The sequence below is a fragment of the Trachemys scripta genome, chromosome 2 (genome assembly GCF_013100865.1).
Source record: "Trachemys scripta elegans isolate TJP31775 chromosome 2, CAS_Tse_1.0, whole genome shotgun sequence".
Classification (NCBI taxonomy): Eukaryota; Metazoa; Chordata; order Testudines; family Emydidae; genus Trachemys; species Trachemys scripta.
In genome coordinates this window covers 68,762,774-68,785,521 of record NC_048299.1, presented here as the reverse complement: position 1 = coordinate 68,785,521, position 22,748 = coordinate 68,762,774, and the positions used below count along the sequence as shown (strand labels likewise).

Below are 22,748 nucleotides of genomic sequence, written 5' to 3'. Positions count from 1 at the left end.
GCCACCCGCAGTGACGTATGCTAGGCCTATCTTGGCGCGTTGTTCTTTTTTCTGATTGGCTAGCTGTGGGCGCGGCGTGCCCGCCCCCGGCCTGTGATTGGCGGGCTGGTTGGGGGCTGGGCCGGCGGTGTTCGGCGGCGGTTATGCCGGACGGGGGCAGCGCAATTATTGTCTGAGAGCTGGGCCTCGGCGCGGCTGTGGTGCGGGGGGCGGGGAAGCGACGGCTCGGCGCGGGGGTTGGGCTGGAGCCGGACCTTTAATCCCGTTTTTACCGTGTTCCTCGGGGCCGCCGCGGGCAGGGGAGCCGCCACGGCACCGCCGAGGGACCAACCGCCCCCGCCCGCCGCCTCGGTGTGAGCGAGACCCGCAGGCCGGGCCTGCCTGCGTCGCCGCCCAGCCTCGAGTTTGAGAGCGGCCGGCGGACGAGCGCCTTGTGCGGGCTCGGCGCGCCGGGGCGGCCCGGCCCCGCGCTCGCGGAGCGGGCGGTGATTCGCGACTTTGTAATACTCGGCTGCGCTCCTCAGCATGACATAGACGCCGGGCCGGGACCGAGGGAGTGGGAGCCCGGTGTGGGGGTGTGTGTGGGGGAGCCCGGTGCCAAGGCGGTGGGTGTGCGTGCAAGGGGGAGCTTGAGCCAGCTGTGTGCGCGCGCGCGTGCAAGGGGGGGGGGACCCCGGGCCGCCCTGTGTGGGGGGGTGTGGGTGTGTCTGGGGCGGGGGGGAGGGGGCGGAAGAGCCCGAGCCAGCTGTGTGTGTGTGTGTGCGCGCGCGCAAGGGGGGGGGGACCCGAGCCAGCTCTGTGTGTGTGTGTGTGTGTGTCTGGGGGGAGGGGGCGGAAGAGCCCGAGCCAGCTCTGTGTGGAAGAGCCCGAGCCAGTTCTCTCTCTCTCTGTGTGTGTGTGTGTGTGTGTGTGTTGTTTGAGGTCAGGGGTGAAGCCCAGTCTCGGCCCCGGTCCTTTTAGCTCTTCCTTATTTATATTGAGGCAACGGGGAGAAAATGGCTAAATCCGGAGGAGGTGGCGGTGGCAGCGGGGGACTGACCTGGGTGGTAAGTTATTTTCCCCACTGTTCCCTTATGAGGCTTGGCCCAGAGAGGAGATTGCAAATTTAGGGATGAAGGTCTTGTCTGCACATTGAATTAAGTATGTGGCTGTTCCTTAATGTTTCCCTGTGTGGACAAGCCCAAGCAGTGCAGATGGTGCGCCAATGGAAGCTGGGAATGTAGGGGAAAGGTTACAGCGATAGAGGGCTCGGTACTGAGTTTTGGACTGTAGGTAGATGGTGGCATTGGGTGGTTTTGGGGTGTTTATGGGGGGACTTTGTGGGAGGGAAGCTGGTGTGCTTCATCTGGAATTGAGGGCGGGTTGTTTGAATAGTAAATTGGTGCCCTGGAGGGTGCTGGGAGGCCAGGATAGAGTATGTTCTACAGATACCTTTCTCCAGAGTGAGGGGGCATCCACCACTCTCTTTATGGTCCTTAGAGTTTTGTGCTGCTAGATTTCAGTTAGAATGAAATGTTTTTGGGGCTACAAAAGGGTTATGCAGGTGAACTTCAGTCCCAAACTGATATTCTCCATTCCCAACTGTCTAAAATGTTTTAAGTTAAGCTTCATGACAGATTCATTTTAATCAGTTTAGCTATAGTCTTAGGGGTATTCATCTCATAACCTAGGAGTATGGGGAGAGGAGACTGTTCAGCTGGGATGTTGCATGCTTCACAATGTACCCAGGAATTAAGCTTTACAACCTTCTGAAAGTTTTCCTTCCAGTTCTTGGCCTCTCTTTTAAGATGATCAAACAGAACTAAATTTGGGATTGTGGTGATATTAAGTGACTCTGGAACTGTTGAATGCTTTTGAGAAGTTTTTAAAAGCTTTTGGCAGTGTGAGGAATAGGGAGGGTGGAGAGAAATGCCATCCTGGCCTGTTAACAGTAGGTGTCTCTGGTTCTGGAAAGACCCCAGGACAGAGGCGCGAAGACCTGAAGGGACCCAGTTCCCACAGATGATCAATAATTCACTTGCATTTGTCTTTCTCAGCATAGAGTTCACAGTAGGGTCACTTCCTTAATATAGCTAACAAGAAAAGGCAACATAGCTGAATGGGTAGTAGAGTAGCAGCATCTTCATTGAACAGGCACTCTGTGTTCTCTAGGGATTGTCTGTATTATTCCCCTTCAATAGGGAGTTTGGATAACCTCCATCCAAAAATATTAAAGGAACTGGCACATGACATTGCAAGCCTAATAGCAAGGATTTTTAATGAGTTCATAAACTTGGAGGTCGTACCCTATGACTAGACAATTGTAAATATAGTGCCTATATTTAAGAAACAGGGGGGAGGGTAGGGAAGTGATCTGCAAAGCTGTAGACCTGTTAGTTTGTCCTTGGTTGTTTGCAAGGCCTTAGAACAAATCTTGGAAGAGAGTAATTGAAGACAGGTAAATGGTAATTCAGATAAAATACAACATGGTTTTACAAAAGATAAATTATGCCACACCAACCTACTTTCTTTCTTTGAGAGAATAACCAATTTTCTAGACACAGGAAATGTAATAGATCCAGCCTATCTGGATTTCAGTAAAGCATTTGATACAGTTCTACCTGGGAGATTATTAGTTAAATTGGAGAAGATGGGGATTAATACAAGAATTGAAAGGTGGGTAAGGAACTGGTTAAAGGAGACGCTACAGGGGTTATACTGAAAGGTGAACTGTCAGGCTGGAGGTAGGTTACTAGTGGAGTTTCTCAGGGATCCGTCTTTGGACCAATGTTACTTAGCATTTTCATTAATGACCTTGGCACAAAAAGTGGGAATGTGCTAATAAAATTCATGAATGACATAAAATTGGGAGGTATTGTCGCTACGGAGGAGGATTGGAATATCGTACATGAAGATGTGGATGTTCATGAAGGCTGGAGTAATGGAAATGGGATGAAATTTAATATTGCAAAGTGCGAGTTCATGCTCTTATGGACTAACAACAAGAGTTTTTGCTATAAACTGGGCATTTACCAGTTGGAAATGACAGAGGAGGAGGACCTGGGTGTATTGGTCAGTCACAAGATGACTATGAGCTGCCAGTATGATGTGGCAATGAAAAAGGCTAATTCAATCTTAAGATGCGTTAGGTCAGAGAGGGAAGTGTTACTACCATGGTACAAGGCATTGATGAGACCGCATCTGGAATACTGTGTGCAGTTCTGACTTCACATGTTTAAGAGAGATTATTTCAAATTGGAATTTTGAATAGCAGAGAAGGGCTACAAGGATGATCAGAGGACTGAAGAACCTTCCTTATGAGAGAAGACTTAAGCAGCTTGGCTTGTTCAGCTGAACAAAACGAAGGTTGAGGGGAGATATTACTCGCTATAAATTTATCAAAGGGATAAATACCAGGGAAGGAGAGGAGTTGGCACAAGAACAAATGGATATAAACTGGTTATCAACAAGTTTAGACTTGAAATTAGACAAAGGTTTCTAACCATCAGAGTGAAGTTCTTCAACAGCCTTCCTAGGGAAACAGTGAGGGCAAAACACCTAACTTATTTCAAGACTGAGCTGGACAAATTGATGGAGGAGGAGATGTGATGAGGTTGCCTACAATGGTATATGGTCCATCCACGTGTGCATTTACCAAATTTCTCCAATGGCTGGTGGTGGGACACTAGAACTAGGGAGTGTTCTGAGTTACTACAGAGAATTGTTTGAGATGTCTGGCTGGTGAGTCCTGCCCACATGTCAGGGTCTAACTGGTAGTCAGATTTGGGGTTGGTGGGAATTTTCCCCCAGGTCAGATTGGCAGAGACCCTGAGGGTTTTTCACCTTCCTCTGCAGTGTGGGGCACAGGTCACTTGATGATTTTTAACTAGAGTAATTCTTGAAGTCTTTAAATCAAGATTTGAGGACTTCAGTAGCTGAGCCAGAGATTATGGGCCTATTGCAGGAATGAGTTTGTGGGGTTCTGTGTCCTGTGATGTGCAGGAGAACAGACTAGATAATCTTGATGGTCCCTTCTGACCTTACAGTCTATGAGACTCTTGTTACAATGCTCCTCCCCTCTCACCTTCTGCCACAGTTGGGTATCCCACATCCCACCTTCCAGTTTTCATAAGAGGAGAAAAATAGTTGTGGTATGGAGGTGAATAGATCTTGCTTGCATGTTCTGGTGGTTGAATATATCTAACAAAGCTTATTTTTTCTCTCCATTTTATGTTAGAGAAATAATTTATGTGAGAAGGCAATTACAGTAACTCCTCACTTAAAGTCATCCCGGTTAACGTCATTTTGTTGTTACGTTGCTGATATTAGGGAACATGCTCGTTTAAAGTTGTGCAATGCTCCACTATTATGTTTGGCTGCCTGCTTTCTCAACAGCTGGCAGCCTCCCTACGCCATCCCCCTCCCCACAGTGCCTCCCGCCCTCCAGCAGACCCCGCGGATCAGCACCTCCCGCTCCTTCCCCCATCTCCTGCCCGCGGCAGTCAGCTGGCTTGTGGCATTTAGGAGATACGGGGGGGGGGGGGGGGGAGCGAGGACCCGGCACGCAGGCTTCTCCTGCCCGCGGCAATCAGCTGGCTTGTGGCGTTTAGGAGGCAGGAGGGATGGGGGGAGGAGCGAGGACTCGGCGCGCAGGCTCCCCCTGCCTCCTGAACACCGCAAACCCAGATGATTGCCCTGGGCAGGAAGTGGGGGGTCGGGGGTGGGAAGGGGAGTCTGCGTGCCAAGTCCTCCCCCCTGCCTCCTAAACACCGCAAGCCAGCTGATTGCCTCGGGGAGGGGGAGGAGCGAGGACTTAGCATGCCTTCCCCCCCCTTCCCCTGCCTCCTGCCTGCGACAGTCAGATGGCTTACAGCATTCAGAAGGGAGTGGGGAGGAGTGAGGACGCAGTGTGCGAAGTAAAGGAGGAGGAGATGGGTGGGGGGGGAGAGGGGAGAGAGGTGGGTCAAGGGTGGGAGCTTGGGGTAAGGGGTGGAGTGGATGGGCCGAGAGTTGAGCCTCCTGCCCCCGGCAAAGTCAGTGCCTGTGCTTGCAAGAGGAGCAGCCGGACAATCCATCCTCTTCCACTCTCTAACTCCACCACCTCAACCAAGCTTCATACTCAGCAGTGATGATTGTAGTTTTAAATTGTTTCTTTAAAATTGTTTAAAAAACTTATACCTGAATTAAATTGCTTGTTTAAAATTGTTTAAAATGTATATAATGCCTTTTGTCTGGCAAAAAAAAAAAAATTCCCTGGAACCTAACGCCCCCTCCCCCATTTACATTAATTCTTATGGGGAAATTGGATTCGCTTAACATGGTTTCACTTAGTCACATTTTTCAGGAACATAACTACAACGTTAAATGAGGAGTTACTGTACTAGGTTACATTTTTTATATTGAAAACTAGTGTAGCAGAAGTTTCTTGCTATGCCAGTTTAAAAAAAAAAATACAAAATCATGTCTTAGGTATGGGAGACGCTTATTAGATCATGACTTTGTCTAGTACTTTGTCCAGTCTAGTTCTTAAATATCAAGTTTTTAGTAGTGTAGAGAGAGACCTGGAGACTGGCGTAGGTGGTGATACACTGTGTGGGGATGTGAGTCCAAGAAACAATCATATAGCTCATGTAGACGTTGAACTTTACAATTAATTTTGCAATGGAACAGTTTCTTTTTTAAATTTTTACTTAAAACAACAACAACTTCTTTTTAAATCTAAAGAGGAGAAGGCACTACTGCCTTTGGGACCCTTTGTTTTTTCTCCTGTTTTAAAGTCTACATTTAAAAATGTATGAATCTTTGTTCCTCTTGTTATGTCAGGATAGGGATATAAGAGTTATGAAGTTTTAAGTGAGTTCAGTGAACATTTTAGGGCTGTAGTCCTCCCGGTTTTGTGCTTTGAAACATTGAAAATAGAGAGCTCATCTCTGAAAACCACACCTTTCTAGTGGCAACTGTAGCAAGTAGGTACCTGAAAAAGGCATATAAGGAGACAATTCATTTTAATCAGCAGGTTAGGTATAGTCTCGTCCCCATTTCCTCACGCACAATTTATGTAGTTGTCTTTCTCTGAGTAAAGGGGTTTGTATTTTAGTACCTAATCTTCCCTATCTACTTGAAACTCACACTGCTTTATCCTCTTCAGATCACTCTACAACTTATGGTCTTATTTGTTTGCCCTTCCAACTTGGGTGTGTTCTGTAAATTTGGTCAGCTGATGTTACTAAGACAAATGGCAGATATGACCAAGCAAAGCAGGGTGCAGCGTAACTTGTTTAGTTGGTCCAAAAAAATCCTCAAAACAAACTCTGGATACCGTGTAATCCAAAAGATAGCTCTTGTTGTGTAAACAGACCCTGAGTACTCAACTCTAAAGACTACAAGGCAACAGTAACAAATGACATCCTGCTTTACGGTTGTCAGGTGCTTCAGATCACCCTGAAAATGCTCTGCAGGCCTACAGGACCAAGATACTACTGTTTAGCTTTAGGGCACTGGTTCAACCAATAACTGAGAAAGTACCATTTGATGTCAGTAGTAACTGAGGGCTTGTCTTCACTACTGGGGTTAGTTGACCTAAGTTATGCTACTTTAGCTATGTGAATAATGTAGCTGGAGTCGACATACCCCGGTGTCTTCATTGCGCTGACTTGACAGGAGACGCTCTCCGGTCGACTTCCCTTACTCTTCTCGGAGAGCTGGAGTAACGGGGTTGACTGGAGAGCGCTCTGCCATCAATGTAGCAGGTCTTCATTAGGTCCTCTAAATCTATCCCTGCTACATCAATTGCAGTAGCATTGATCTCCCCCTAGTGGAGACTAGCCCTGAGGAGTTATCATTTTATGGTGATATGGTAGTTTGAAATTAGTTTGGTCTTAGGCCTTGCATTGGATTAAATTGTTTTGTTGACACTTATTTCAGTTTGGCTTTTTTCTGTTTAGTTAAATGTTGTCCTAGTTGATCTATCATAAACAGGAATAAGCCTGGTTTAAACCAAAATGTATGTCCCCAAGTTTAGCACCAGTTTAATAAAGCTGCTTAAATTTACACCTTAAGTTAGATTTGCATGTAGACAAGTCTTCACTCTAAGTTTATAGTGGAGAGCTGCCTACATCAAGCCATCACCAGAGCTGGTATTCATTCCACTCTTATTGGTAATGTCCAGCCAAAAAGCCAGTGATTGAAAGAAAATGAATACTGAACAACCTTCTCGCTCCTAGAAATTAGAGAGGCCTCTTGCATTTAATTGTGAAGGAACTGGTAATGTATCTTGTACTTGTTCTCTGCAGAAATAGGCCTTGTCAATCAAGTATGTTTCAGACATACTAAAGCTACAAAATATAATAATACACAACAGGATTAAAAGAGAGCTTTTGATGTCGTTGGCAATGGGTATTAGATAATCTACAGCTGTAGTTGCCATAGATATTTTGTGATAGTGAATGGAATTGGGGAGGAGTTCTCCACAATTGCAAACGGAAAAGCAGGAGGTCCATGAGTCTGTGAAAGTGCGTTCCACACAGAGTGTAAGAACATCCTGTGATAAGACCTGTAGTAATGGCCACTGCCAAAAGCAGGATACCAAAGTGTACTTTTTCCCCTCGGACATCTAAGATCTAGTAAAACAAATGCCTAAGTTCCATGGGAGGTCATGGAGTGCCCATCATTGGAAGCTTCTAAAAACGAGTTGGACAAACACCCATCAGAGATGGTCTAGGTAACCTATGGCATGTGTGCCAGAGGTGGCACGCGAGCTGATTTTCAGTGACACTTACACTGCCCGGGTCCTGGCCACCTGTCGGGGTGGGCTCTGCATTTCAATTTAATTTTAAATGAAGCTTCTTAAATGTTTTAAAAACCTTATTTACGTACAACAATAGTTTAGTTATATATTATAGACTTATAGAAAGATCTTCTAAAAACATTAAAATGTATTTCTGGAACGCGAAACCTTAAATTAGAGTGAATAAATGAAGACTCAGCACACCACTTCTGAAAGGTTGCCGACCCCTGATCTAGGTTTACTTGGTTCTGCGACAGTGGACTTGATGACATCTTGAGGTCCCTTCCAGCGCTACATTTCTATGGTTCTGTAATAAGTCTTGTCAGTTTTGACTAGAATCTGATCATCCCATGTATTAAGCTACCCTTTTTGGCGCTGTGACAATATTAACATTTTCCAAGAAAATTTCTTGGCTTTACTTCGATATGTTTGATAACCAGGATTAGTTGATAAATATACATTTTTATTAACTGGCAGGGAAACAAGCAAATCTTTCTTTTTTTTTAGGGTGGGATTCATGACCCGGGATGATGATTATATGATTTACAAACTAATAGTAGGAGGGTGGCAATCATGAAACTTCCCTCAAAAATCAAACAATGTTTTTGTTCTACTTGTTGCTTGGCATTACTTCAATTAGGAGTCCTTATGGATAAAATTAGTCTGAAGCATGTCACTTGTGTAACACTGAATTTCCTGTTGTATTGTTCGACTTCTACATTCTTAAAAAATGTTGGTGGCTAATTCTGTGTCTGATTTCCAAATCAAACCTAATCGAAAACTAAGGATGGTCACTTCTGGATTATTGCAGAATTTCCCATGTTTTTGAAATCTGAGGCCCACCCTCTCACTGCAGGAAAAAGAAACCAGTCACGTTCACCTTCAACCTTGCTTTGTGTTATGCCTACCCAAAATGATATGTCAGTCAGATTGCATAGATGTTCATAATTCTACTGGTCCTTTCTTACATGCCTCAGGACAGTGAAATAGTTAAGTAACATTTGAGGTAACATAGCATCTGAGTTCTCGCTCCTCGTTAGTATAGAGAGAAAATAAAGTATCTGACTTGCTGTACCCAAACAAAAAGTGAGAACTCTGTTATTCTCTGACAGTACCCATCAAAATAAATGGGTCAGGTCATTTCTGTTGGAGCTGTTGTTAAAGGCTGTCTGCATCATTTAACCTTGAAAATATTACCTGAGTGTTTCTTCACAACCATAATAGCTTCTTATACTACTTAAAGCTGAGACTCCGGAAAATAACTGAGGTCTGTTCCCACCTCCCTCGTTCCGTCTCATTTCCCCCCCCCCCCCCCCCCAAAGAGGCATGTTCCACATCTTGGGAAATGCTAGTGTAAAATGAAATACTTTCCTAGTATCAGCACTGTTTCTAGTTAAGTGAATCATATTAATGAATACTAAAATGTTCTGACTCTATATCTGAGGATTTCTTGAAGTATAGGGAGATGAGCATGACAAATTATAGCATAGTTCATGCCTAATCGAATGTGTGTTGCATTAGCAGTGTGTGGCTAGGTGAAAAGATAGCAAATATTGTTTTAATAAAACTGAATTTTAAGCCATATGTTTCTCTCAGCAGTTTGAAAGGACAGGCTTGAAGTTGATTTATTTCTTGTGTGAAAGTTAGCATGTGTATGAGTGGGGATCAGTTCTTTTGAATCAAACATTAGAGCACGAACTGTCTTTAGTTAGACTTGACAATCTCCATTAGAGGGAGCTTGTCTTCCTCTCATTTAATCAGTCCATTTAAAAGTAAATGGAATAAACAGACTGAAACAGACCCTTTTCATTTGATTACATTGAAAATGAAGGGATAACTTTCAGTTTTGAGTGTTTAAATAAGTCTGCTGTCCTGCTATAGCAGGAGAAAGACAAGTAGCACTTTGAAACAATGTCCAGTAATCTCCACAGATACCCCCTCCATAATTCACTGAAACTTGCTTTGAGAGATCTGTATTAACTGGTCTGTCTTGACTTTTTTTGTTCCATTTTGTATATAGCTAGGGCCCTACCAAATTCACAGTCATGAAAAACACGTCACAGACCGTGAAATCTGGTCTCCCACCATGAAATCTGATCTTTTGTGTACTTTTACACTATACTATACAATTTTCATGGGGAGACCAGCGTTTTTCAAATTGGGGGTCCTGATCCAAAAGGGAGTTGCAGTGGGGTCACATGGTTATTTTAGTCGGGGGTCATGGTATTGCCACTCTTACTTCTGTGCTGACTTCAGAGCTGGGCAGCCGGAGAGCGGCGGCTGTTGGCTGGACACCCAGCTCTGAAGGGAACACCCCACCATCAGCAGTGAAGAAGTAAGGGTAGCAATAGTATACCATGCCCTCTTACTTCTGTGCTGCTGCCTTCAAAGCTGGGTGATTAGACAGTGGCGGTTGCTGACTGAGGTCCCAGGTCTGCAGGCAGCAGCACAAAAGTAAGGGTGGCAATAGGTGCCACAAGTACTCCTGTTCTTCTTTTTGCGGATACAGACTAACACGGCTGCTATTCTGAAACCTGAATATTATACTATGCCATCCTTACTTCTGCACTGCTGCGGGTGGTGGCTCTGCCTTCAGAGCTCAGCTCTGAAGGCCAACAGCCGCCACTCTCCAATGGCTCAGCTCTGAAGGCAGCGCCGGCGCAAGCAGCAGTGCAGAAGTAAGGATAGCAGTACCACAAATCCCCCCCACTTCCCCGATTCCTTTTTGGGTCAGGACCACTACAATTACAACACCGTGAAATTTTAGATTTAAATAGCTGAAACCATGAAATTTATTATTTTAAAATCCTATGACTGTGAAATTGATCAAAATGGATCGTGAATTTGGTAGGGCCCTATATATGGTTTATTGTAGCACGTACATGATACTTGACTGCCTTATATCAGAGGGGTAGCTGTTTTAGTCTGTATCCACAAAAACAACGAGGAGTCCGGTGGCACCTTAAAGACTAACAGATTTATTTGGGCATAAGCTTTCATGGGTAAAAAAACCCATTGCCTGCCTTAATTATTCATTTAGCATTGGCCTTGTTTATTTGCTTTGTAAACTCAGTGGGCAGGGACCATCCTTCACATTTGTATAATGCCTGAAATAAGAGGGTTCTGATCTGATTGATTGGGACTTTTGGGTGCTGCTGTAATATATACAATGGATAAGAAGCCTTTAAATCAACGTTGGCCAAATTCTGATTATTGAAAGCAAGTAGGAACACTTTCTAAATATGTATGTCCAATACCATTAACTTCTGAATAATTTAAGGTTATGCTTTTTTAAAAAGCTTAGCCCGTATGACACAAAAAAACCCCTTTAATATGTGAACCAGGCCTATGTAATGCTGTTGCTTCTTTTCTTACTATCAGGTTTGTAGGCAGACCTCCACTAACGCTTTTTGTGTTCAACAGCAGAGCAAGTGGAGGAGCAGCTATGGTGACCCCTGCTGAATCCTCCAGATTCCTCCTATCTTGGGCCTTTGAGGATGGGGACTGAAGATCAGCATCTTCATGTTCCTTCCACTCCCCATCTACATTAGGCCTGTTTTCACCTTACTTCTTGACCAGCTGAGGCCACGCCTAGAACAGCGGTTCTCAACCTTTCCAGACAACTGTACCCCTGTTAGGAGTCTGACTTGTCTTGCGTACCCCAAAGTTTCAACTCACCTAAAAACTACTTGCTTATAAAATCAGACACAAAAATACAAAAATGTCACAGCCTACTATTACTGAAAAATTGCTTACTTTCTCATTTTGTCTGCATGAAATTTTTGTTTGTACTGACTTTGCTAGTGTTTTTTATGTAGCCTGTTGTAAAACTAGGCAAATATCCAGATGAGTTGATGTACCCCTTGGAATATCTCGGTGAACCCCCAGGGGTACACATACCCCAGGCCTAGAACACTCTTGTTCTAAGCCCCTTTGTTCCCCTTCAAGCCCCTCCTTAAAATTCTTCTTTGCAGTGTCTACAGAAAAAGACAGTGGTTAAGTGGCTGTTGTGCTGTGACCACTGCTCTTCTGGTGACCAGTATGATTTCATTGTTTCCTTGTGTTCCCTTTTCTGTTTGTACCATGATGAATTGATTTTAATAATTGATTTTAATCTTGTTTTGCATTTATTTTTTAGTTATTTGCCTAGACAGAGTTTGACTTTCATTAGTTGGTAACCATTAAAACATGTTGACTGGCAACTAAATACAGTCTTTATGCTAAACTCTGTACTTTTTGCTAACCAGGAGGATACACAGTCTGTATATTTAAGCAATTATATGGCTTAACATACACTTATTGAGATTCTTAATTTTTACATTTTCTATCACAGAAAATGGCAAATGATACATTTCTTATATACTCAGTGATGTAATACTCATGATTAGTGTCAAGCTGCTTTTGGATGGAAATGAGAATTCAATTAAATGCACAAAAACAGCATCCTAGAATTTTTTAGTTAAAGAACACTATCTTTAATGTATGAAGTAAGAAAAAAGTATGTTTACCAAAACATGTATTGCATTTAAAACTGATTCATTAAACAGAAGTAATACTTCCAGTTAGTGAACTAAACTCATTGTTTCTGGTCACCATCTTCCTCAAGATTTTAGAAGTTAATAGGTCTCATCTTCTCACCTCACTGTCCCTAATTTAATAACATTCGGTATTCTTGGCTTTCTAGGGAGCAAGGTCTCTTTAATTTAAAAAATAGTCTCTGCATACTGCAATTGAATTGTCCATCTGCTTTTGTTCATGTAGGCCAGGGGTTGGCAACCTACGGCACGCGTGCTGATTTTGAGTGGCACGCTGCCTGCCCGGTGAGAGGAGGAGGAGGGGCCGGAAAGCGTCACGCTGGGGGAAGAAGTGGGGGAGGAGGGAAGTTTGGCTGCCGCAGGACCAAGCTTCTGCCTCCTGCCCCCGCAGGGGAGAGCGGTGGGGAGGGTGCCCACCGCTCTCCCCTGATATAGGCACTAGCGCTAGTAGTTGCTCAGATATTAGCTGATATTTTCAGTTAATAAGTAGCCATAAGAATGGAGGAGCTTACACCTTGGGAAAAAGCTCACCAGCACCCATTCCCATTAAACAAAGTTGGATGGGAGGGTGGCTGTTAGATTTCCAAATTTGTTGGAGTAGGCACGTGAAGAACAGAGAGGTAGGTGTGATGAGGGAAGACTTCTGGGCTTTGCAGGGAAGAAAAGATGACCCCAGATATGTGGGAGAGGGGAACTAGGTGGCAAAGTTTAGCAGTCAGCATGTGGCTGTTCTTATCCAGAACATCAAATTCTAACCTTTAACATGTTGCAAAACTTTCAGGATAAAATGTAGGTTTCCCCTTTTGCTAGCTGAGAGGTTTCACTAATGGATAAGAGAGCAGAAGGTAATTAGAGCATGAAAGTATTGCACTTTTTTATGCTGAACAGTTTAAAAAGTAGAATTCAGAAACTTTGTTGGAAGTTAAATAAAACAAATTGCATTGCACTCTGTTTAAATTTCTCTTGAAAAGTAGATTTTTGTAAGAGTAATCATTGATGTTAATAGTAATTTATTTTTGGGAAATAAATTCTTATACTTGCTTGCTGAAACATGATGTTCCATCTTGAATCAACAGCAGGGCCGGCTCCAGGCACCAGCCCAGCAAGCAGGTGCTTGGGGCAGCCAAGGGGAAGGGGCGGCATGTCGGGCTCTGCGGGGCCGGGTCCCTTGCTCCTTCTCCAAGCGAAGGACCTGCCGCCGAAGAAGAAAGCGGTGCGGTGGAGCTGCCACCGATCGCGATTGCAGCTTTTTTTTTTTTTTTCCTGCCGCTTGGGGCAGCAAAAGCCCTGGAGCCGGCCCTGATCAACAGGCAGGGTTAAAGTTCGGGTGGGACTCCCTTTTTAAAGCATCGGTACACATAATGAACCATGTCCAGAAGACTTTCTCATTAACTTCTGTGGGAATGGTGGTAGAGGGTTGGAGGATGAAGAGAACAGACATGAATTTCAGATACCCATGGTTAAGGGTTCTTCCTGATATGAAAGGCTTTGATTTTCTCTCATCCTTCTATTTCTCTAGGTTGCTATGAATAAATATCTGTCTGAAACTCCTGTGATCCTCTTCATGGAGTTCTCTACAGGATTGGGGTCAGAGTTTTTAATCAAATTTATTGGATTTGTGAAAAATTCATTCTTTAAAATCTCAACAAAATATCATTTGCTGTGCAACAAGATTCAAATAGTTAAAAATAAATCAGTGTGCTATTTTAATCTGTAATATGAAGACAAACTTTTAATAGTTCTAAAATATTTTGTTGATTAAAAAAAAAATGGTGGTGTTAGCATAGTCACTTAAGATGAAAGTGTTAAGGCATATAATGTCCTGGGCATGGTTTTGCTCTCTTAAAGGAAGAGGTATGAGACTATGATTGCTTTTAAATTTCTAACTGTTCCATGTGAAAAAACATGAAAATGGGACTTCTCATTAATTTGTAGTTATCTAGTCCATAGTATTAAGTAAAATATACTGCTGCTGTTTTGTTTGCCCCCTAGAATCTTAATCTATTGCGATGGCTGTAATTAATCATATACTGCATTCTTTTATAGGGCTATATCATAAATACCTTACAGTACTGTTCTGCAAAAAAACTGTTAAAATACACTATAATATAAATGCATGTTCAGCAATTGTACTCTACTATAAAGTCACTAGTCAGAAAGCATAAAACTATACCAATCCTAAAGTACCAGCAGCAGTTCCATAGTTAGGATTGTAAGGCTGTTCCTATTCTAAGCCTGATTTTTGTAAAATTTGCAGGAGAAAAGCCTGAAATTTTGCATGAACCCTCTTATGCCTTTCTCTTATTCTTTTTTATTAGGGGAGTAAAGGATGGAATCTATTTGGATAATTTGAAAATTACTTATGGGGAGAATCTCCTTCCCAACATCTCCCTTTGATGCTGCTGTGACAGCATAAAGAAACCATAAGAGTTCTGATTCTGCTTGGAGGAGATCTTCCCTTTCAGGCACAGCTCAGCACAAAATATACTTCTAGGTCCTTTTTTTTTTGTGTTTTTTTTTAAAGTGATCCAGATCCTCATGTGGTGTAAATCAACTCAGCTCCATTTAATTCATTTCATGCCATTTCACACCAGTTGAGAATCTGGCACAGTGTGTTTTACTTACTCAAACATGCATTTTTTTTCTCATAAGCCTGAAGTTTTCAAAATTTTCACCTCCATTTAAAAACTGATGCATGAGCCTAGTTTTATATTTTTAGGAGCCCGCAACTGATGTTTTTTCCACGTACAAGCATGGCAAATTGCACATGCTACCATGCAGAATTTATAAAACTTCTTATGGTAGCCTGTGGACATAATATCCATGCCAGTGTTTAGAAAGGTAAAAATAGCTGTAAGCTTAGCTGTGAGAGGGAGGAATATCTGGTTCAGGCATGGCTTTTGAGTTCTGAGGTCTTGGAATTTGTTGCAGAATTCACTTTTCCTGCAGATTTGTGCTGTAGAATCTAAGCTTTAATTTTTTTTAAAAGAAGTGTAACCTGTACAGTTAGAAGAAAACTTGAAAACCTGAACTGAGTGTGAACTGATGCGTTGTCTTCCTGAGCATGCACATAGCCTGAAACAATAGCTGTTAGAGGTATGAACTTCCCTATTCATTTCCATGAGTTTGGGTCAATTTCATTGGCAGTATGAATAAACTATTTCATTGCTGATTACTTTTTGAAAAAGTCCAAATAATATATTTTATGCTACAATCCCCAACAACTTCTTACCACTCCCTGGCTGCCAAAGGCCCAAGCTGTCAGTCTCCAGCTGTGGGATATTTTTGTATTGTATTGATGAGATGCCATCATTCCTCCCAGAAAATTGTGGGAGTTTGTGCCCACACATGTTTCTCCCTGCATGTACGGAGAAATCCAGGAGAGAGGTCCATGCAGCAGGACAAGGGTGAACTGGAGCCATGCCTGTACAGGACTGCTGGTCACTGATTCCTGGGCAGCAGAGTTAAAAAACTGGACCAGAGAGGTCACGGCTATAGGGACAGCTGCATTGTGGGCTGGAGGACTGCTTATATCTGTATAGGTACTTTCGCATCCACGCCAGCATTTTGGTGATAGAGGGCTTAATTTGCTTGCGGGACTGGTAAAATGTTGCCAGTGAAAGCTGAGGGCATTGTTGCTAGGACTCAAAATTGTGTAAATGCCTGTGCTACCAGAAGGAAAGTTTTTTGTGCTGATAAAACGCTATATAATGTAGACCAGGCCTGGATGAGGCTGAAGGTCTGAGAATTGTTCAGGGCTAAGGCCCTCCTCTGGGAGCAGACTTGGACTCTGCTGGGACTAGCACCATCCTGTGGAACCACAGCAAAGGATCAATGATGGTAACATTGGCATGTAATGCAACAAAGGCATTGTTGGTGAATGCTACTGCTGAGCCTATGCTGCTTCCATGTCTGCTTTGGCTGTTACTGTCAGCACCTTAGTGCACTGGGTGTTCTTGGCCTTAAAGGTATCTGTTGACCCTTGCTCTGCCACTAGTGCCATGCTGGCAGTGGAGTTAAAACTGAATTTCCAGGTGGCCTGAGTCCTCTTCTCCCTGCCTTCAAGTATGTGGGCAAGAGGAAAAGGACCTCTGTAGTCCACTTGGTGCCAAAGGAATCTTGATCTCCAAAGAAACATTTGTACAGACATATATCAAAGGAGCTGCTCAGAAATCATGATTCTGTCTTCCCCAGAATAAGGGGTGTATCCTTGCCGTGCTGCCAATTTTCTGAACTTTTTGTCTGTTTGCTTTGGTACCAGGGGATACTGCATATCCATTTATTGGATCTGTTCAGTCATTCTTCTGATGTTCCCTCTGTTGATGCTGCTGTTCCAGGAGTTGTTTGAGTTGACTTTGGTATCATCTGGGATATATTTGGAGGTCCACCTGGGCACCTCTTGGAATAAACTAACCCAAACTGTGATAAGATCTGTTCCCTTTCTTGCCTTGGTTAGGAGACTTAAAAATCACACGTGGTGACTTCATCCAGCACCCTCCTTCTGGTTGCTATTACATGAATTTGGCCTCTCTGGCAAGCCCCTATGTCAGTATTCAGACCACAGGAGGGAGGCCAAGTTTGCAGTCCAGGCTACTCTTCCAGCCTCTTGCAGAATCATGATCCTTAGAAGTCTCTCGTCTCCTCCCTTCAGCAGCTGAAACACATATTCCTTTCTGTCTTCCACTAGCCAGCATTGTAGAAGATCTGACTAAATCTGAAGGGTAACATCGCAGGTAGGGTATGGGAGGTGATACTGTGCAGACTAAGATAGCCTAAGTTAATATGTCATCAGCTGAGAATGTGGTGGTTTCTTCTACATCTCCTTCTAATGGCAGATGCTCTGAATCAGTGGTTCTCAACCAGGGGGTATGCAGAGGTCTTCTGGGGGTATATCAGGTCATCTAGATACTTACCTAGTTTTACAACAGACTACATAAAAAGCACTAGCAAAGTCAGTACAAACTAAAATTTCATACAGACAATGACTTGTTTATACTGCTCTATATACTATATGCTGAAATGTAAGTACAATATTTGTTCCAATTGATTTATTTTATAATTATATGGTAAAAATGAGAAAGTAAGCAATTTTTCAGTAATAGTGTGCTGTATCACTTATTTTTTGTCTGATTTTTGTAAGCAAGTAGGATTTTAAGCGAGATGAAACATGGGGATATGCACGACAAATCAGACTCCTGAAAGGGATACAGTAGTCTGGAAAGGTTGAAAGCCACTGCTCTGAATTTTGGGACTCTGTCAGCTCAGAAGGCGCATCAGTTACTTATACCTTAGGGTAAAAGGATAAAGACAGGATTACTTTACCTGTGAATGAATGCCTTGCTGAGGCAGTCCAGGGATAGCTAGATTGTATTTCCATCTTCTGTATCAAAGGCTAATAAGTTTTACCAAGTGTCTCAACAGGTTTTGGGCATTCTTTTATGCACCTATCACTAAAATCCCTTGTGTCTGCATCTTCTGAGAGATCGAAGTATGCCAGTTGAGAAGGAAGAGAGAGAAGATAAATGGTTTGTGCAGAAATATCTCCTTTTGAGATATAAAAATTGTGTTTTAAAATTAGTAGGCAGTTCCAGTTTACTCTCTGGGAGTGTGTACAACCCTATTCAACAGTATGCTTCCTTGACATCTGATTTGGCCAAGTGCAGATCTCAGCCTTATCAAAGGAAGCTGTACAAATCCAAGTTCAGCAAATTGTGGTCTGACTCATCTCTACTCAGCAGGGCACTTTTGTCAGTGAGACCACAGATTTAATGGGGCACCATCTGAGAGCCCAAAGTCATTAGCATACCAGTTATTTCTCCTTCCTCTCATTCCTTTTTAGTGACATTTATCCCAATTCCTTGTATTACTGTAAGGAATTACCACAAATAATTCAGTTCTGGAAGACATGGAATTTATCTACCTAATCCAATTCCACTCCATGTCATTTCTCCTTCTTTCCCTATGAACCTCTACCTCAATATAACGCTGTCCTCGGGAGCCAAAAAATCTTACCGTGTTATAGGTGAAACCGCGTTATATCAAACTTGCTTTGATTCACCGGAGTGTGCAGCCCCACCCTCGGAGCACTGCTTTACCGCGTTATATCTGAATTCATGTTATATCGGGTCGCGTTCTATTGGGGTAGAGGTGTGTCAGAGGTCATGGACCTTGCAAAGCTACATAATTACAAGGTTCAAGTTTTGAATATTCATTTTGGCCTTTACCCCTTCTCTTTCCTATAAGAGTGATTGATTCAAAGCTCTCTATTTAAAGAATACTTATTTTTGTACTGCCATCAAACCATTTCACCAGTATGTGCAATGATGAGGTGAGACTATTAAATCTGCAGTTGTTAAAACATTTAGGTAGCAGCACAGTGTCTAATATATGCACATAAAAATTAGGATACTCACTGTATCCAAACTTTTAAATTAATAATATTGCCAAGGGTATTGTTTGTTTTTTTTGGAAATCCAATAAATCAAATACAGCATCAGTCTCACTATACTATATTAGTAACTTAACACAGAATCAGCAGTCATTGGGTATAACTTTCCTCTCATTTGAAATGTAGTTAAGTGGATTAATCCAGTATTTTCACCATGCAAAGTCTTTATCAAGGATGCCTGGGCAGAATTTGATTTTCTTTCTTTGAATAAAATCTATTTCAGTATAATGTTACAAAAATATAATGTACTCTGTATAGACTTTGGCTTCTGTATGATAAAGGTCGCACCTAATTATATCATTTTTCCTTTTTTGTTGTGTAACTTCCCAAAACATGCTAGTCACTGTATAGCAACCATAAAACATTCCTGGTCTCATCCCCAAAGAGTTAATAGTCTAAGGTCCTGATCCTTCCAGCTAATCTCTGGGGGTGACCATTATTACAGAGTCCTATTGACTTCAGAGGGACTCTGCTGTGGCCAAAAGGGAACATCTATGTGGATCATTTTGCACGACTGGACTAAATAAAGACATGACATAAAAAATCAATACAAGGAAAACGGGGGGAGGCAGGGTGAAAGGAAGCTAAGGGTTATGTGGTTGTTTAGAATGTGTATAACCCATTCATTGGTTTATAAAACTGACTCTTCATAGATACAGCTACATTTGCAACCGCTCCTCAGATATCCTGTCACAGATGGTCCAGATAATACTTAGACCTGCCATGAGTGCAAGAGACTGGACTAGATGACCTCTTGAGGTTTCTTCCAGTCCTGTGATTCTATAAAATTAATAAGTTTTCACTTAAGATCAGGAAACAGTGTGAATATTTTTTTCAAGAAGGTTTGAGGTTAAACTTGTATATTAAAGACGTAGGATACAGTCCCAGTAGTCCATACTTATAAAACTAAATGATCCTTAACAGTTTTGTCACACACATTAGATTACCAGACAAAATAATGGGCCTAGTCCTGCAAGATGCTAAGTACCTACTGCAAAGTTATGAATGCTCTTAGTTCTAAATTTTCTTACTGGTAATACCAGTTTACATAAACCAGTGTTGGCACTCGAGTGCTAGTGAAGATAACCTACGATTGGATGATGCTGTTTTCAGCACTGTGATTAGTCTTGCTCAGGGAAGGGGAGTCTAGACTAGTATTTTAAGTCTGACTTTGATGCCTAGCCCCCTTTACTAAACTTTGCTAAATCTAAACCAGTATCATAGAAACTTTATGGGAATAAGATAGGTTTTCCCTCCTCTGAATGTGAGGCAAATACTTCACAGCAGAAGGGAGAAATGGGGATTAAAAAAATGAGCTGCTCAGTGCTTAATTGTTCCCCCCCCCAACTTTTCTAGCTTCAGAATAGTTTGGGCTGGAAACGCCCAAACTAATTCTAATTGGTTCTGAGGAGAACTGGAGCCTTTGATTAGTTTGGGGGAACAGATGGTAAAGAGATTCTTCATTGTATTAAGGGCCACAGCTCTGTTACAATGAGTACTTCAGCCTGCTTGCAACTTGGAGAAGAACCAGACCTGTCAGTCACTGGCAGCAGTAAAATGGACAATTCCCTGAAATTCTCTCCAGTTCTATCTGCCTGTGCAGTGGCAGGTGTGCCCAATCAGATTTCTATACAGAGCTTTTCTGAGGAAAATTCCAAACTTTTTATTTCAAATTTCTGGTGAACAATTTGGCTCAGTAACGTGACTAATTCTCCCTGGGGCCTCCTCAGGCTACATTTGCCTTTTGGGGAGACTTTCCTGCTGCTCTACTTTTCTTCTGATGTGTTTGCAGCACCTTAAGGAGAGAGCTAGGCCAAGAAAGCCTTAGCCCAGTCAACACAAGGTTGCCTCTTCCGTCCCCCCACACCACTCAAAGAGGCAGGCAGGTTTGGAATGATTGACTCCAGGGGCAAGCAGCGCCTCTTCTCCCATGTACATGAACAGAATAACATCAGAGGGGCAGCTAGCCAGATGGAAAAATAACATCTAAGTGTGCACAGTGTGCCTCAGCAGCCACTGACAGTGGAGATCTACTGTGCCTTCCCCTCAGGATATCATGGAAGGCACTGAACACAACAAAGATGCTGCCAACCCCAAAGAATGCAATAAGATTCCTAGCTCAGTCCCCACCCTGCCACCTCTCCCCAGTCTATCCTCTATAGTAGGCCCACTAGGGACTCCTTACTGTTAGCCGAGGCTGTGGTCTTCCAAGGAAATGTAGACCAAGAAGTATCTCATACTGTAAAAAGAGGGGAAAAGACTGGGGGGGGGGGACTCCATTTTTGAACGCCAGTACTTTCCATGAGAGACCCATAATGGGTCCCTTTTGAGGAGGAAAGACAATAAGCCCAGCCTCTCTGAGGACAGAGTGATTGCTAAACACTTGAAATATTTTTTGAGCAATGTCTGAGTCCAGTTTTGCTCCTTTCTCTGAAGCAGAATCGTTGGGACAAGCACTGGTTCCCCTGCTCATCTTCATGGAGTGCATTATGGTGGATTAATGCAGAAAAGACTAAGCCAAAGATCTCTGCTGATTTGTCTGGGTGCATGCACCTGCTAAAAAAGGAAATTCTTCCTCTGCAGGCAAGCAAGCCCAGCTGTCTGAATTACAGTTAGGGGATCAAATAATATATAATTAAGGCCCTACTTGAATTGTGGGATGATTGTCAAAAAATTGTGGCTGAGTTGCGGACAAGCCAGGAAAATTGCAGAAAAGGGTTATTTGCGGTAATAAAGTCCATTATTACTTTTCTGAGTTTTTCTGCTGTTGGCCGCCTGGGGCTGAGAGAGGATGCCCGAGTTTGAGGGGGGAGGAGGGGTTCCCACTGTCAGCCGCACGGAGTTGAGAGCGGATGCCTGGGGCTGACAGTGGGGGTTTTTGTTCTCAGCCCCGGTGCTGCCAGGTCTCCCACTGTCAGCCCCCAGCATGGCGGGGCACCTGCTGTCAAAATTGCAGTGGAAGCCTAATATTGCGGAATATGCAATATCACAAGTTAAGTAGGGCCTTATATATAATATTAAAAATGAAACAGAAGAGAGACTTATTCAGGTACAGTACTGAGAAAGTATGCTTAGCACCTCTGTGGCGGGTCTAACTATAGCTATTTATCCTTCCCATCTTCCCTGGGAAGATATAGTAGATGAATAGGGATTTCCTGCCATACCTAAAAGACTAGGGAGGTTTTGGGCTGTTAACTCTGGTTGCCATGGTAGGTAGCTATGCTGTAATATCCAGATTGTTTCCAGCTGCTTCTGCCAGTTGCCATGCCTCGCCGCCACCACCTCACTCTCCCTGCTACAGCTCACCGTGGAATAACATGAGGGAGGGCAGCCCAGATGTGGAATAACAAGAGGCAGAGAGAGAGAGAGATCGAATGATCTTTTTGGCCCATTATTTAATTATTTCTGGCCCCTCGCCATCTATTTTATAAGGCCCCATTGTGCACTGGTTCAGATTCAACCTGGTGTCACTACCAACAGTAAACACTCCTATCTTTGGTGTTCCTAATGGAGGATATTTTTTCTCTGAAAGTGGCCTCCTCACTGTATAGGAGTTTTCACTTTAGCTCCCTTCTCTGGGTGTAAAAGCTGTCTGGTGACATCAAAATAACATCAACAAAAATAAAAACTTTGATGTGCTCCACATGCTTTCATAAGTGCTTCTTCTTTGGCTGTCCCTCAATGCGAGGATGATGTCTGCCAAGGGGGTTCATTGGTGGGTTTTTAAGTAGTTGAGGACCCCAATTCGTGTCCTGCAGATTTTCCTACAGAAGTGACAAGTGCAACCTTGCAGGAGAAATAGTTGTTGGCATGGAGGAGAGGCTTGCGTGGTCTTTAGATGGTCTTTAGTGGTCTAAAGACCCTCAGAACTACATCGTCTGGAGCTTCCCTACTCCTGGTAGGGTTCCCCTTGGCGAGGAGGTCTGAAGCTAGGCTCTGAGGCTAAACTTCACAAGACCCCAATGGTTGATCAGGCACACATAGAGGACCTTTTAGTACT

The 22,748-nt window shown here is 43.2% G+C and overlaps 1 protein-coding gene across 2 annotated transcripts in view; it reads left to right on the top strand.

The window, feature by feature from the left end:
- The first annotated feature begins 830 nt into the window (after positions 1-830).
- Positions 831-22,748, top strand: part of TOP2B (DNA topoisomerase II beta) — a 114,148-nt gene continuing 92,230 nt past the window's right edge. The window contains exon 1 of one of the 2 annotated variants that reach the window (XM_034760796.1): positions 831-1,046. In XM_034760796.1, coding sequence (XP_034616687.1) covers positions 996-1,046 — 51 coding nt within the window. In that variant the 5' untranslated portion in view covers positions 831-995. The remainder of the gene's footprint in view (positions 1,047-22,748) is intronic. The other variant, XM_034760795.1, reaches the window with a different exon arrangement.